The sequence below is a fragment of the Chanodichthys erythropterus genome, chromosome 18 (genome assembly GCF_024489055.1).
Source record: "Chanodichthys erythropterus isolate Z2021 chromosome 18, ASM2448905v1, whole genome shotgun sequence".
NCBI lineage: Eukaryota > Metazoa > Chordata > Actinopteri > Cypriniformes > Xenocyprididae > Chanodichthys > Chanodichthys erythropterus.
In genome coordinates, this window is record NC_090238.1 from 29,725,859 (window position 1) to 29,741,859 (window position 16,001).

The 16,001-nt window shown below is 36.4% G+C and overlaps 1 protein-coding gene across 1 annotated transcript in view; it reads left to right on the top strand.

The window, feature by feature from the left end:
- The first annotated feature begins 7,977 nt into the window (after window positions 1–7,977).
- Window positions 7,978–16,001, top strand: part of peli2 (pellino E3 ubiquitin protein ligase family member 2) — a 28,764-nt gene continuing 20,740 nt past the window's right edge. Inside the window, exon 1 of the mRNA XM_067367857.1 lies at window positions 7,978–8,308. Within this exon, the coding sequence (XP_067223958.1) occupies window positions 8,232–8,308 (77 nt within the window). The 5' untranslated portion in view covers window positions 7,978–8,231. The remainder of the gene's footprint in view (window positions 8,309–16,001) is intronic.

Consider the following 16,001-nt stretch of genomic DNA (forward strand, 5'->3'; position numbering starts at 1 on the left):
AATCGTGCGCACGATTTAGTAAACCGAGAGAACGAAATAGTAAATCATGCGCATGATTTATAAATCGAGGGAACGAAATATTAAATCGTGCACACGATTCAGTAAATCGGGGGAACGAATTAGTAAGCCATGCGCATTATTTAGTAAACCGAGAGAACGAAATAGTAAATCATGTGCATGATTTATAAATCGATGGAACGAATTAGTAAATCATACGCATGATTCAGTAAATCGAGGGAACGAAATGGTAAGTCATGCGCATTATTTAGTAAACCGAGAGAACGAAATAGTAAATCATGTGCATGATTTATAAATCGATGGAACGAATTAGTAAATCATACGCATGATTCAGTAAATCGAGGGAACGAATTAGTAAGTCATGCGCATTATTTAGTAAACCGAGAGAACGAAATAGTAAATCATGTGCATGATTTATAAATCGATGGAACGAATTAGTAAATCATACGCATGATTCAGTAAATCGAGGGAACGAAATAGTAAGTCATGCGCATTATTTAGTAAACCGAGAGAACGAAATAGTAAATCATGCGCATGATTTATAAATCGAGGGAACAAAATATTAAATTGTGCGCACGATTCAGTAAATCGAGGGAACTAATTAGTAAGTCATGCGCATTATTTAGTAAACCGAGAGAACGAAATAGTAAATCATGCGCATGATTTATAAATCGAAGGAACAAAATATTAAATCGTGCACACGATTCAGTAAATCGGGGGAACGAATTAATAAGTCATGTGCATTATTTAGTAAACCGAGAGAACGAAATAGTAAATCATGCGCATGATTTATAAATCGAGGGGAACGAAATATTAAATCGCGCGCATGATTCAGTAAATCGAGGGAACGAATTAGTAAGTCATGCACATTATTTAGTAAACCGAGAGAACGAAATAGTAAATCATGTGCATGATTTATAAATCGATGGAACGAATTAGTAAATCATACGCATGATTCAGTAAATCGAGGGAACGAATTAGTAAGTCATGCGCATTATTTAGTAAACCGAGAGAACGAAATAGTAAATCATGTGCATGATTTATAAATCGATGGAACGAATTAGTAAATCATACGCATGATTCAGTAAATCGAGGGAACGAAATAGTAAGTCATGCGCATTATTTAGTAAACCGAGAGAACGAAATAGTAAATCATGCGCATGATTTATAAATCGAGGGAACAAAATATTAAATCGTGCACACGATTCAGTAAATCGGGGGAACGAATTAATAAGTCATGTGCATTATTTAGTAAACCGAGAGAACGAAATAGTAAATCATGCGCATGATTTATAAATCGAGGGGAACGAAATATTAAATCGCGCGCATGATTCAGTAAATCGAGGGAACAAATTAGTAAGTCATGCACATTATTTAGTAAACCGAGAGAACGAAATAGTAAATCATGTGCATGATTTATAAATCGATGGAACGAATTAGTAAATCATACGCATGATTCAGTAAATCGAGGGAACGAATTAGTAAGTCATGCGCATTATTTAGTAAACCGAGAGAACGAAATAGTAAATCATGTGCATGAGTTATAAATCGAGGGGAACGAAATATTAAATCGCGCGCACGATTCAGTAAATCGAGGGAACGAATTAGTAAGTCATGCGCATGGTTTAGTAAACCGAGAGAACGAAATAGTAAATCATGCGCATGATTTAGTAAATCGATGGAATGAATTAGTAAATTGTGCGCACGTTTTAATTTTTTTTCTTGCATGTCATGTGCGGGGCTCCGTAGGTTTATTCTTTCTTCTCCTTATCGTTGATTGTTATTCTGTTATAATGTAACAATAACTGTTAGAATGAAAATTAAACTGTGATCTGTGTAGTCGGTTTCACAGACAAATGACTCTTAAGAGTCGGTTCTTTTAAAGAATCATTCAAAAAGATTCACAAAATTTAGGAGTTATGAACTGTGGATATTGTGTGTCTGATGGGTTGCCGCTTTTATTGTATATTTTTCCATAATAAGTACACTTTTAAAAAGTATGCTAAAGTGTACTTCTTTTTTACAAGGGTATCCTATACTGCAGATTAGGATAGTATGGAAATATATTCCATAGCCATTGATCATCAGAGGTGGCTAAACAGGGTTTTCCTACTTTAGGTGTCCATTTTGGAAGTGGTGTAAAATATCACATGAACGCAGAGCGTGACATGACTCCTGTGACCCGAAGCAATAACTTACATGAGTCGACGTGCTCAAAGATCCTTATGAAGCTCTCACAGTCTCCTAGACTTACACATGTTGAGTAATAGCAACATAATTTACTGACTTTGCTGTTGTAGAAACAGTCATTGTGAATTAGATCTGACTCTGTACTTAGTCATACGGATCCTTTTGAACTTACATAAATGTAACTGGTAACAATGTGCTCTTTAGCGCTTTAGGCATCTTAGTCTTAAGGCACTAAAAACACAGCATAACGACGCCCTGACAACCACCCACAAAATAATCTAGCATTGCAATATTTTCTTCAGATCATCATGAGTTTTGTGTTCTCATATAGCATATGAATTGAAAAGAAATTATGATTCAGTCCAGACCTTCACTCTGTCTAAGTTGCGCAATCATTCTCTCTATGGTCATGCGTCATGCCTACTAATTTCTCCTTTGTACGTGCAGTTATATTCTTATAGTACAAAGATCTAAACCAGACACATGCCATTCAGGAGCAGCAGTTCATTGCATCTGCTATCAATCAAGAAGGAATGAGCGACCAAGCCTTTGATCCTTGGTCCAGGCACGTGTGTGGAGGGGTTGACTGTAATTCATAAAAAACCCTGCCTATATACGCAACACACATGTGGTCATAAGAGGCTGTCAGCAAGTGGGAAAAATTGAGAAATATTTAAGACATTGACACAACATTGTTTTTCATCAACATTCCAAGCAGAAGCTTCTTGTTTTTGTTTACTCAGAAGTGACATTAATGTAAGAACAGTAGAAGCACATTATTGGACACGCCTGCCGTGCAACTGACAGATTAAAACAGATTAGTGCTGCAGTAATTAATTACAAGAACTGGAATGTTCTAAATAGATGTTTAATTAAAATTCTCTCAAAATGAATCTGATGTATTTAAAGAAGAGAGAGTATTGATATCTGGTTTATAAGTTTGTTTATTAGTAGGGGGTTATATGTAAATGTTCTTTGGACGATTAAGAGAACATTTTAAAATATACACTATCTTTCAACTTGTGTTGTTTCTAATGGTGCTATACAAATAAACTTGACAGTGATATTTGACCTGTTCCATGAAGCTTGTTTAGGTGGATAGCTAGGTATGTTTCAGTTTAGTTTGCGCCAACCCTGGGTTTTTGCCATCTTAAAAGTGGCTTGGCTTTTAACTGAGTTCATTGCAATAGTAACTTGTGCTCTGTGGCTAACCTGCTCCGGGACAGGTTGTGTTCTAGGAAAGGCCCTGTTTACACCTGTTATTACCCCTGGTATCAAGAGAAGTTTTGGTTGATCGGATCACAAGTAGATGAGGGAGACACATTCCCGTGTTATATTTAGTCTCTTTTGTCAACTTTTAATCAGTCTATGGGAGGATAAATGCATGTTTTTTTCTTATTTTTTTCAATCTAATGGACAAAATAAGCTCACGCAAATTACACATGAACATGCCCAGAGACAACGGAAAAACATGGAGAGCATCAGCTAAGCTTTTGTTTCTGCTCTGACAGCCGCAAGACCACAGTGAACACCGTGAGTGTGTTAGACATCAGGAATGGTGAAAGTTGTGTCTTCAAACCAAACTTGGGTCTTCAGCTGACAAAGTTTAAATCCTGTCTGCTTAGAGCACTTCCCATAATGTTTATGCATTAGGTCAGTAGGCAGAGAGTAGGTGTCTTTTGTGGCTGTTCAAACTCATTCGACCACATGAGCATTTACATTAGGAAAGCAATCCGGTCGAATGTGTTTTTGACAACCTCAGAAAGTGGTAGAAGGTGGACTAGCTCAAAACGTTTTACACCCTGTTTACAGTACACCCCTTTCCGATCAACCAAAGCGCATCTTATACCAGGTGTGAACAGGGCCTAAGAGATCTCAAACTGAATTTGACCAATCAGCTGTGAGACAAGTCTGGCGCAATAAAGTCACTCCCCTTGAATATGTTAATTAGTAAACAGTTTCTCTGTTTTAAGGCATGTGATTGGCTGTTCGCTACTGATGTCACACTTTAATGCTCACGCGTTCCATGAACTCTGTCCTAAACTTCATGTGCACACGCGATATTTTGGACTTAACAATAGCCATCGCGTGCGCATGTCTGTTATGTCCACAAGACTGTAGGGTGTCCCATTTGTCATTTTGGGTTTCAGAAGGGTGCACGTGAGCGCCCCCCTTTGCGACCGATATGCGCCCTCGATGCCGAGCCCGTACTGAGGCGAGCTCCACAGCAGACTTTTTCCTGACAGTCAAAGTGGCATTACACCATGAAAGGTTGAACTCAGAGGAAGATCACGAGGGCTTAGGGTGACATTTGAAACAGGGCCAAAGTTGATGATCAACATCATGGTACCAACAAAGCCTGATTTTATTGGTCAACTCAAAACTAATCCTGTTCAACTACCATCATGGTACAAGCTCCAGGTAAAACAAACAAACACACACATAAATAAACATACATAAAATATGTAATGCAAAATGAAAATATAGCCAATTTTTAGCCTATATGCGTTAGCATTGTGACATTATTTTCATGATATTTAAGCTCATTGACCTCATTTCCATTATTACTGTAATGCATCCGGACATGCTACTTTTTTTTTTTTTTGTAATTCCCATTACTCATTTACATTTATATCAGCATTAAGTACAACACATACTGTCATATTGTGTGTTTGTTTATATATTATAAGTAGGCTTTATTTTGTTTTAAACAAAATATATTTTTCCTTATTTCTTTGCTTTTGCTTTCTTTTTCTTTTAGTTTTTGTGAAATTCACCAATATAATGATTCCAAGATTAATAAAATCTTTGCAGCGGTGATAAAGGTCAGTGTGTTAAGTTAATTATGGCAGAAGTCATTTGGAGCCCTGTTTTTTTGAGGGATGAGGGAGGTGAAACCCACGGCAAAAACCCAATTTGCTCTAGATGGACTGGTGACACTGACAGTGTGGGCTAATTACAATACTTTACAAAGGTGTGGAGGTAACACATTCAGCAGTGACGTGTGAATGATTCAACAGCCGTCAAAGCACATGGAGGAGTCTGATCGGGAGGTTTGGCCAAAAGTACACAAGTGGGAGCCTCACCACCTGTGATCAATAAGAAACTGTTTTAGCCTTCAATAATCCAGAGAAAGTGAACTGACAACATTCAGTTAAATAATAACATACACTGTGATTTGTCCGTGGAAAAAGATGGCAAGAGATCAATATTCTTCAAGCGGGCTAAAACGATATTAAAGTCACCATGAAATCAAAATCGACAATTCTTATTTTTTTTATGGAATATTGCAGTATATATTATACATGATTTATCCGTTTTTCAAATTTATGTGCTTTAATTAAAATAACTTCCCTCCCTCTTGTAACAACATCTCTTCTCTTTTCTGATGACGTGTTTACTGGCGTGAAAGCGTGACAACCTGTCACTCACATGAGATTGACCTATAGTAAACCATGACAATCTAATAAATTCACAATGGACAATATCAAGTCCCACCCTACATTTTTTCTTGTTTGAGAAACCATTTCATATTCGTCATAATAGGAAAGAAAATCTCTACTTCTGTTTCATGCCAACTTTAAAAAAAAAAAAATGTTTTTTTCACAATTTAATGTCATCATTTACTCAACCTCAAATCTCATTTGCTGTTCCATACAAAGTCATACAGGTTTGCAAAGAACATGAGAGTGTGTAAATGATGAAATAATTTTCCTTTTTGGCTGAACAAATCATTTAAGCAAAAAAATAAACATTTCTACAGTATTTCAAAAGGCTTAAAATACAGTCTACAATTTTAATTATCAAACTTAAACAGAATGTGAATGCTGCTGTGGATGTATGTATTGAAGAAAAGCAAACTCCAAGCAAATGGCTCATTCATGTGGACTGAGCTGTTAGAACAGCATGATGTCTGTGATGGAATTGATGGCATTTAACACTGCCATGGTTTACAGCAGAGTAAGTCAACAGTTTATATTCTCAGGCCTAGTTTACATAGTTATCACTGCTAATCATTTTTCCGTAAAAGAAAATTCCGTAAAAGAAAATTCTAAAATAATATTCAAAGTAATAATAATAATAAAATGTCAGAAGCTTAAAGTTCACTGCAAATTGTATGTGAATGTAAATTAAAGGGATAGTTTTAAAGATAAGTAAAGATTTTTCCACCTGATAAAATTACAAAGGGGTCCAAAGTTGTTTGGACCACAATGTTTTTCAAAATATTCTTCTGTGTTCTGCAACAAAAAATAAAGCCGTACAACTTTAAAGGTGCCCTAGAACCCTTTTTCACAAGATGTAATATAAGTCTAAGGACTTATACCCTATAGATTTTTTATTATTACATTTTTAACTGCCTATTTTGGGGCATAATTATAAATGCGCCGATTCAGGCTGCGGCCCCTTTAAATCTCGCGCTCCCCGCCCCCGAGCTCTCAACACTATATACATTGCATAAACAAAGTTCACACAGCTAATATAACTCTCAAAATGGATCTTTACAAAGTGTTCGTCATGCAGCATATCAGATCATGTAAGTATAGTATTTATTTATTTGGATGTTTACATTTGATTCTGAATGAGTTTGATAGTAGCCTATGCTGCAGCTAACAGGGCTAAAGCTAACATTACAAAATGTTGGAGAGATTTATAAAGAATGAAGATGCATTTATGAATTATACAGACTACAAGGGTTTAAAAATTAAAATAGCGATGGCTCTTGTCTCCGTGAATACATTAATAAACGATGGTAAGTTTAACCACATTTAACAGTACATTAGCAACATGCTAACAGAACATTTAGAAAGACAATTTACAAATATCATGATATCATGGATCATGTCAGTTAGTATTGCTCCATCTGCCATTTTTCGCTATTGTCCTTGCTTGCTTACCTGCATAAAGTCTGTTGATTCGGCTGTGCTGCTCCAGACGTTAATACTGGCTTGTCTAATGCCTTGAACATGGGCTGGCACATGCAAATATTGGGGGCATACATATTAATGATCCCGACTGTTGTGTCACAGATTCGCCTGTTCTTCTGAGGTCTTTTAAACAAATCAAATTTACATAAGAAGGAGGAAACAATGGTGTTTGAGACTCACTGTATGTCATTTCCATGTACAGAACTCTAATTATTTAACTATGCCGAGGTAAATTCAATTTTCAATTCTAGGGCACCTTTAAAATGACACAAGGATAACATTTTTAATTTTTTAGTGAAATGTCCCTGTATGATACACTACATTGTAGAGGTTGTTTTAAATCAGAGCAATATTTGATTACTGATATGCGGATTACTGTTAGCATGACACTTAATACATTTTTCAAATTGATATTATTATTATTATTGAAAATGTATTATCATTGTTTTATTATTATTTACATAGTGTATCCAAATGGATAAAGTTAAAAATTAAAAAACTGCTCATAATTTAGTGTACCACTTTAAATATGTCTAACTTCCAGTCTTTGTTTACATAATTGAAGGTGCCGCCTCAGACCGCCGTTGTGTTGGATTGTGCCGTTAGAGGGGGGCGAGTTTTTTTTTTTTATTAAAATGTGAAATATATCAGGATCAAACTTTCCATAACAGTTCATGCAAGAGAACACAGTCCTCAAAAGTATGTAAGCAGACACTGACCCACGATGATACTGTTAGAATATTTACTTTAATAGTTGGAAAGTTTCTTCCAACGCTTCCCCGAGTAAAGTCGTTATAAGTGAATGGTACGGTCCACCCCCTACTAGTACTGTTTTTCTTACAGCGGATGGAAGCGCTAAGTTATTCGCTGCTCCAATGATGAAGTGTCTCCGAGAATCAACGTTTTAATTTTTAAATCTCTGTCGGATGTACGATTTCATTGATTTTTTTTCTCTCTAAGAAAAGTACAACGCAAGATTGGGAGCAGGTAAATGGGTAATATGGCAGTTAGGATCGTCCTTTGAAGTCTATCCCATTTTCGTCGCTGGATTGATCGTGTAATTTGGAGTGAGGGGCGCTGTGTTGTTTGAAAAGCCTCATGTTTTCACCGGGTCAAGAGGAGCACTGTGCGCCCACCAAAGAGCCAGTAAAGTACGGCGAACTGGTGGTTTTGGGGTGAGTCCATACGCGCAGTTATTTTTCCTCATGTGTGTCCAATATTGACGAGTTCACCCGACTTTAGCTGTATTATTTGCTCTTTCCAAGTTACATACTTTTACGTGCCGTTGTTTCTCTCACAACAGGGTTCTTCAGAAACTCTCAGGCATATTTTTGAGCCACTATTTAGTGGATAACCGCGTTTTAGAGAGTACGGAAATAGTTTGTTTACACACTTGATATTGGTGTGCAGTGCGCGAGACCTCCCAGCTCTTAAAATTCACGCGCTCACGTTACTGCACAAACGAAACACGTGCATTCCTGCGAGTGCTGTCTGTGAGCTTACGGGAGCCAGATAAATAAATGCATTTAGGCTATTATTCTTTTAATGCACGAAAAATAAGAGATTTCAGTGATCTTGTCGAGGATTTAGAAACATAATTATTGAATATGATGTGGATTTTATTCCATAGTGGATGGTGAGTTGGTTTAATCCCAGACACTATTATGTTCTGATCTTGATGGGACTTTCTCATGGTGCTCGTTCTTCATCTGTACGGGAAGTCATAACGAGATGAAGGGCGGTGGAGGAATTCGGAAGCAGCCCACTAAAGTTATTGGACCCCCTCCTATTCTGTGACTGAGCAAAGAGCCTGTCTCCGTTTTACAATACCCCCTCTTCGCTCTGTTGGGTTGTAAATCACAAATGTTCAGTGATCTAGAGCAGGGGTTTTCAAACCATTCCTGGAGCACTGCATATGATGGATGTCTGCATCATTAGTTAGTTAGAAGGTGCTCTGTGTGCTCATCTGGATGTGTCACACAAGAAGAGCAACAAAAGATGTTTAACATCAATGATCTCGGGTGTACTATAGAAGGTTTCCTGTTTAGTGTAGCTGAAAATTGATTTTAACCCTATTAAGTGTTCTGTATCATTTTGATACACAAATTTCTAAGGCCTCTAAGTTATCTATATGATCAAAACTTTGCTGAAAGACCTGTTGTATGCAGTTGTTGATAGTTTATACTTTTTATTTATTAAGTAAAACACCTTTTAAAATTTTAAAAACGCCCCCCTTAGAGTCGTGATTCACGTCTTTTTGTTTTGAAATATTTATTGATTTTTATAAATCAAATGTAGTAATAACTTTTATATTGTTAGTAATATTTCAAGATGAACACTTACTGGACTGAAGCAACTTGGATTTACCTGACTATCCATAATTTATTTATTTTTTTCTTTAGAAACATCATTTTAAAATGGTATTATTAAATAAGACATGAGAAATGTTTGTGTACATTTCCCAATCATCATTATTGCATTATGTTTTGCTTCCCACAGTAAAAACTGCAGAGTTTTGATCATAAAACTAAGCATTTATATATATATATATATATATATAATATATAATAATCTTACTAAGATGTATTATTAGAATATATAGAGTGACCTCTGATATTTATGTATTTTATGTAATTAGTTCTCTTTAGTTCTTAAATTTCTTTCTTTTTGGCCACACAAATATCAGCAACTACACTAAATTGCATATTTTTGCTCAGTTTGGGCATCTGAATAAAATTCTGAAGATGCATTTTTTTCCCATCTTGAGCATAAGCTCAGATGTCAATCTATATGAGCCATGAAAGCCTGATGTATCAAATATGATGCTCAATAATTTTTTTTTTTTAAAAAGATTTGTTTTAGAGATTTTGAAAATTGTCTGACGGTTCAAAATACTGTTCCATTTAAAAAAAAAAATTGACTATTGTTTCTTGTCATACTTATACAGGACTAATATAGCAATGAGACGTGATACACTGAGGACTCGTGTTCATCAATCCCGAGGTCCACATGTTTTTGGTGGAGCAGCTTGTTTAAAAAGTACAGAAACTTTCAGTCTCCAATTTGTAGGCCAACCTGTCTGCAGGCATCCTGGGGTCTCTTAGAAATTTTCTGTGGGTTTTTGTTTAGAATAGTGGTTTTTGATTTGAGTAAATTAAGAAAGTCTGTGGTTAACATCACTTGAAGAGAGTTTCAGGTTTTGTTTCATAACGTAAGTGTTGTCTGATTTCACATCCTTATGGCGGTTGTAGTCCTTATTCAGCAACTTGTGATTTCACATTATGCAACTTTTGTAGAACAAAACAAAAAGGGTCTTTTCAAGTATTCCATTTTATGGAACTACCTAATCTTCAGAGTGCCACAACAGGTTTCATTTTTCTTTACGCATAATATAATTTCATAGTCAAATATGACCAAGACATGGCAGCTTTTATGAGAATAATATGCCCTTTAAGTGAAGTCAGGAATAACGTGTGTTCTTAGCACAGGTGAACTCATAAGTGGGAAACTCTGAATTGTACATGATACGCAAGTTTCTGACATCAGAAGTGGCATGTTGATTTGAAACAACAGAAACTCTGTAATACAGATAAATAAGCCATATAGCATGGCTACGAGTGTGATACTGCGTTTATATAATAGTTTGACACAAGTGTGTAAATAAAAACAAAACAAAAAACATTGGATATTATTTAATAAAAAAAAAAAAAAAAGTATTTTGTTCCTTCCAAATCCACATCTCAAGTTGACAGTTTAACAGTTGTGATCAAGCTGTTAAAAATGTTAATAATTCTAGAATGTCACTTTAGAACTAGTAACTGGGGAATGTTGAGTTGCTTCATTTAAGCTTATTGTATTATGTAGAAACTAAACAAGTGTTACCTACATCTGATATAGCATTCATTTTTCAGGTCTATGTCCATAATATTATATCCATTAAAATCTGTTTGAATGTCTGCTGAGGAAAGCTATATCTTTGTCTTTGTCCTTTTAAAACTTAAGGGGATTTCCCACAGCGCTAAAACAACTTTCTTGTTCTGACTCGCTCATAAAGACAGTCTTTGATGCCATCTAATGGAGTAATGTAACTTTCATATCACAATCACTAACGGACCCTTTCTCAATACCAAATACAACATTTATTTAAAATAATATGAGCAAAAGTATTTAAATGAACAACAATATCAGTGCTTCCCACACGCAGACTTTACTTGGGCGGGCCGCCCTGGTATAATAACGGCCGCCCAAGTATATTTGGAGACACATTTTTGCTTTTATTATTTTTATCCTCTAATACTTTTATATCTGCCCAATATAATGAAACCATCTGCGAGCGATTAACTAATCATTTCATACCTGCTCGTTATGTGTGCGTCAGAACTGTTTAAGCCGAGTTCAGACTGCACGATTTTCAAAGCAGTCGGGTCACTGTTCTTTTCACACTGCATGACTATCTTGGCCAGCATTCAGTCGCTGCTGTGTTCACACTGCACGATGGATCGGCGATAGAAGGTTTCACACTGCGTGACTTTACAATAGGAAGAATCGCCGACAACTCTGGCACGCAAACTACGTTTCACAACCAAACACACGCGAGACGTGACAAGGAAACAACGCGATATCACGCGTTCAAGACCGGAGTTCTCATGTGAGACTGGCCCTGCGTTTCAATCAGCTCCCTAGCTCCCTAGGTAGTGAATCAGTATATAATGAAAGTGAATGTGGCTGATACCCTGATCAGTGCCCTGACTACTGAACTAGGGAACTGATTGAGACACACGGTGGGATTATTATTAAAAATAGTAGTCCGCAAGAAGCTTGAAATATGAATTGCCTGTGCGCTGATTTGCAGCGAAAACAACATAAAGAAAAGAAGAATATGGAGGAAATGTTTGGGGAGACTGTGGATTGACGTGTTCTGCAAAGACAGTTGGAACTAAATAAATAACATTTCAATGTGCTTCTGTTGCGGATGGTCAAGCAAATGTTTGTGCTTTGTTTCTGTTTGATAGAATTGTAATGTTTATCTGAAACGAAGACATGCTTGCTGATATTGTGGTCTATAACTCCTCCCCGAACTCCCCGCTGATCTGTATCTTGCTCTCTCATTGGCTGTCGGTCATCGCCGATGTAGTTTTAGGTCAGAACACTTTCACACAGCATGATTTTGAATCGCCGACAGGTCCAGATATTTAGCATGCCAAATATCTCACGGGCGTCGGCGACTCGTCGGCGATTCTCTCAGATCGCGTCTTTGCTCATTCACACTGCGTGATTGTCACTCGCGTGAACGAGCTCCGATTTGCCTGTGACTTCGGGCATTTGTCGGCGATTTCTCAACCTGTCGGCGAGCCAAAATCGGGGCTAAAATCGTGCAGTCTGAACTCTGCTTTACTCTCACTGACATTCCCACAGGTGCTGCACTTTGCAAAGTCACAAGAGGGCGCTGTTGTGCGTTCTACAAGCTCTTCAGACTGCTTCAAAGTGATTCTCAATCAAAGAAAAGCGCAGATTTATGCCAAGCGATTACTAATGAACTCAAGTTGATGAATTATTACAATGTCTACTTCATAGCCTTTTATATAAAATGTTTTATATGGTGGTTTTATAATCTGAAGGATCAGCCTACAATAGTACAAACATTTCAAAATAAGAGTCCCGGTGTATTGCGGGCTTGTTTATAATTAAAAGTCACACGGTAAGTTTTTTTTTTTTTTTCTTCTTTTGGTCATTATTGGGTTAGTCTGTAAAGAATAATAATTTTTGAAGTTAATCACTCGACTTTCACGGTTTGCTTTATAATGTACTTTTATATAATTTCGAAATGTATAAATAAATATTTTTCTTAATTTTTAAATCTGATATAGTTTTTTTGTTCATTATAATTGATTCTTATGTCTTAAGGCTGCTTCCGTGTTATGTTCCCAACTTGAATCCATGACGCATTGTAAAAACAAATACCCATCTCAAGGAATGAGTTTCCCAAGGCAGCATAATTTCAGAAAATTATATAAAAAGTAACTCATCTTATGACCTAAATCACATGTAACTGTAAATGTTGATCAGCAGAGGTTTGTGGTTGTTTTGTTTTTTATATGTAAAGTGAACAATCTTGAATTGCAGAGAACAAAATGAATCAGATGGTATGGTAAAATGCTTGCTGTTCTTGGAGTGTTTGATTCACAGAATTTGAAACCTGGTGTGTATGAGCCAAACAGACCAATTGTAGCATATATTCCTTTAAAAAAAATCCACCTACCAACTTTCTGCTGCCCTGATTCATTGGGGTTGCCTGGCATTGGCTGCTGGCACACACAGAGCAGAGGCTGAAAGAGGGTATTATTGATCTGGGCACAGGCAGATCTGAGCCTCCAGTGCTCCTCTCTCTGTTCATTGTTTTCATTAGACTGACTGAGCTATTTGATAAGGCTTTGTGGGACACAACAACCCTTGAAAATGCACCTTTTGTAATGGTGTCTTTCCTCTGTGACTGATAGCTGTGGGGAGATGGATCTGGCTGACTCTAAAGTTTCTGCCAACTCACTGAGAGAGCCTTACAATCACTATCATTCAAACTCTGACCTCTGAAAGGAAGACATGATCAACCTAAAGGGTCCCAGATGTACTATAAAGGTCTCCCTGATTAATGCAATTAAAATTAATTAAATTGAAAAGGGATTTAACATGGTAAAAACAAATGATACTCTGTGTGCATGTGTAAAGATTCATGTGTTTTATAGGGTAGCGTGTCTAACGGCACAGAAAGCGTAGTTTGTTGACAAAAAAATTGATAGTGTATGTCAGAATAGATCTGTGAATTATGTCTCACGCAGAACAAGTTTTTCCATGTCACTGCTCTGCTTTTTCATTGTAAACATGCACTAGACAGACACTCAAGTCTTTTGTCTTTTGCAGCGTCTTGCTCAATACAAGTTCTAAAAATGCGGGGCTTAAATTAAAATAAGTTAAAATTTTATAAAAACGCATCGACTTTTTTTTTTCTTTTTCTTTTTTGTAATTCGCTGATCAAGTTCTGTGTGAATGTGTTTACACCAGACACGACAGTTCCGCTGCTTTTCCTTTGTTTTTCTATATAACATGCACTAGACAGACGAGTTTGATCGTTGGATCACATCTTTTGCAGTGTCTTGTGCATAACACTGCGCGATCACTTGCATTTTTTTTCAACTTAAAGGTGCCCTAGAATCAGAATTTGAATTTTCCTCTGCATAGTTGAATAACAAGAGTTTAGTACATGGAAAAGACATACATTGAGTTTCAAACCCCATTGTTTCCTCCTCCTTATGTAAATCTCATTTGTTTTAAAAGACTTCTGGAAAACACTCGGATCTCAACATAACACCGACTGTTACGTAACAGTCGGGATCATTAATATGTATGACCCCAATATTTGCATAATGCCAGCCCATTCGACGCATTAGACAAGGAAAGGCAGTATTAATGTCTGGATCTGTGCACAGACAAGGTAAGCAAGCAAGAACAACAGCGAAAAATGGCAGATGGAGCAATAATAACTGACATGATCCATGATATCATGATATTTTTAGTGATATTTGTAAATTGTCTTTCTAAATGTTTCATTATCATGTTGTTAATATACTGTTAAATGAGTTTAAAGTTACCATCGTTTCTTACTGTATTCACGGATACGAGAGTCGTTGCTATTTTCATCTTTAAACTCTTGCAGTCTGTATAATTCATAAACACAACTTCATTCTTTATAAATCTCTCCAGTGTTTAATGTTAGCTTTAGCCCGTTAGCCACAGAGCATAGCCTCAAACTAACACAGAATCAAACGTAACCATCTAAATAAATACTTTACTCACATAATTCGAAGCATGTATGCAGCATGCATGACGAACATCTTGTAAAGATCCATTCGAGGGTTATATTAGCTGTGTGAACTGGTGTTTATGCAATGTGTATATATAGTCGAGAGCTCGTGTGGCAGAGGAAGCGCATCTCTTAAAGGGGCAGTGCTGAAAAAATCAGTGCATAGTTAATGATGCCCCAAAATTAATTAATTAAAAATCTATGGGGTATTTTGAGCTGAAACTTCAGACACATTCAGGGGACACCTAGGACTTATATTACATCTTGTAAAAAAACAATCTAAGGCACCTTTAAAATAATATAATTTTTGTTGTCATGCAGATAAGAGTAATACAACATTCAGAACGGTAAAGGCTCTACTTTTATTTGTGAACACTGAGAATAACAAAACTCTGGTTTTGTAAAATAAAGAAAATGAACAGGATGCGCTATCTGCCATCTGTCTCCCTGAACAGCAGCGTGTCATATGATAAACCAAAACTCGGCATGTAGGCTACTTGCCTCACAGACATGAGAAATATATCTATAGAAAGTTTGAAATATCTACTTTTAAATGAACCAATTCCAATCGAAAACAAATACTCTGATTATGTAATCCATATGAAGGGTGCATTTCTCTCTATAGGTGTGTTACTGCAGAGATGAGTTGGCATCATCTGCTTCATCTTTGCAGCCGGCACTGGTTCAGAAAACACTAGTTTATTAATAAACAATTAATGTTATTTTATAATAAACTTCTTTTTCCAAAACTTCTATAATCATTACTTTTGCCAGTGCTTTGCTGCAAGCTTTGTGTGCGCTTGAGCATGAGGCATATATTCCACCCCCCAGTATATTTAAGTAATTAAATTAATGTAAACGAGCGCATAGTCAACTAATGGCTTAAATGAACAACTACTAGTTGACTAGAAAAATCTTTAGTTGGTGGCAGCCCTACTTTTTTTTTTTTTTTTTTTTTTTTTTTTTGCAAAAACCTCAACTTTTTGTACAAAGATTGCACTTCATTTTTTTTT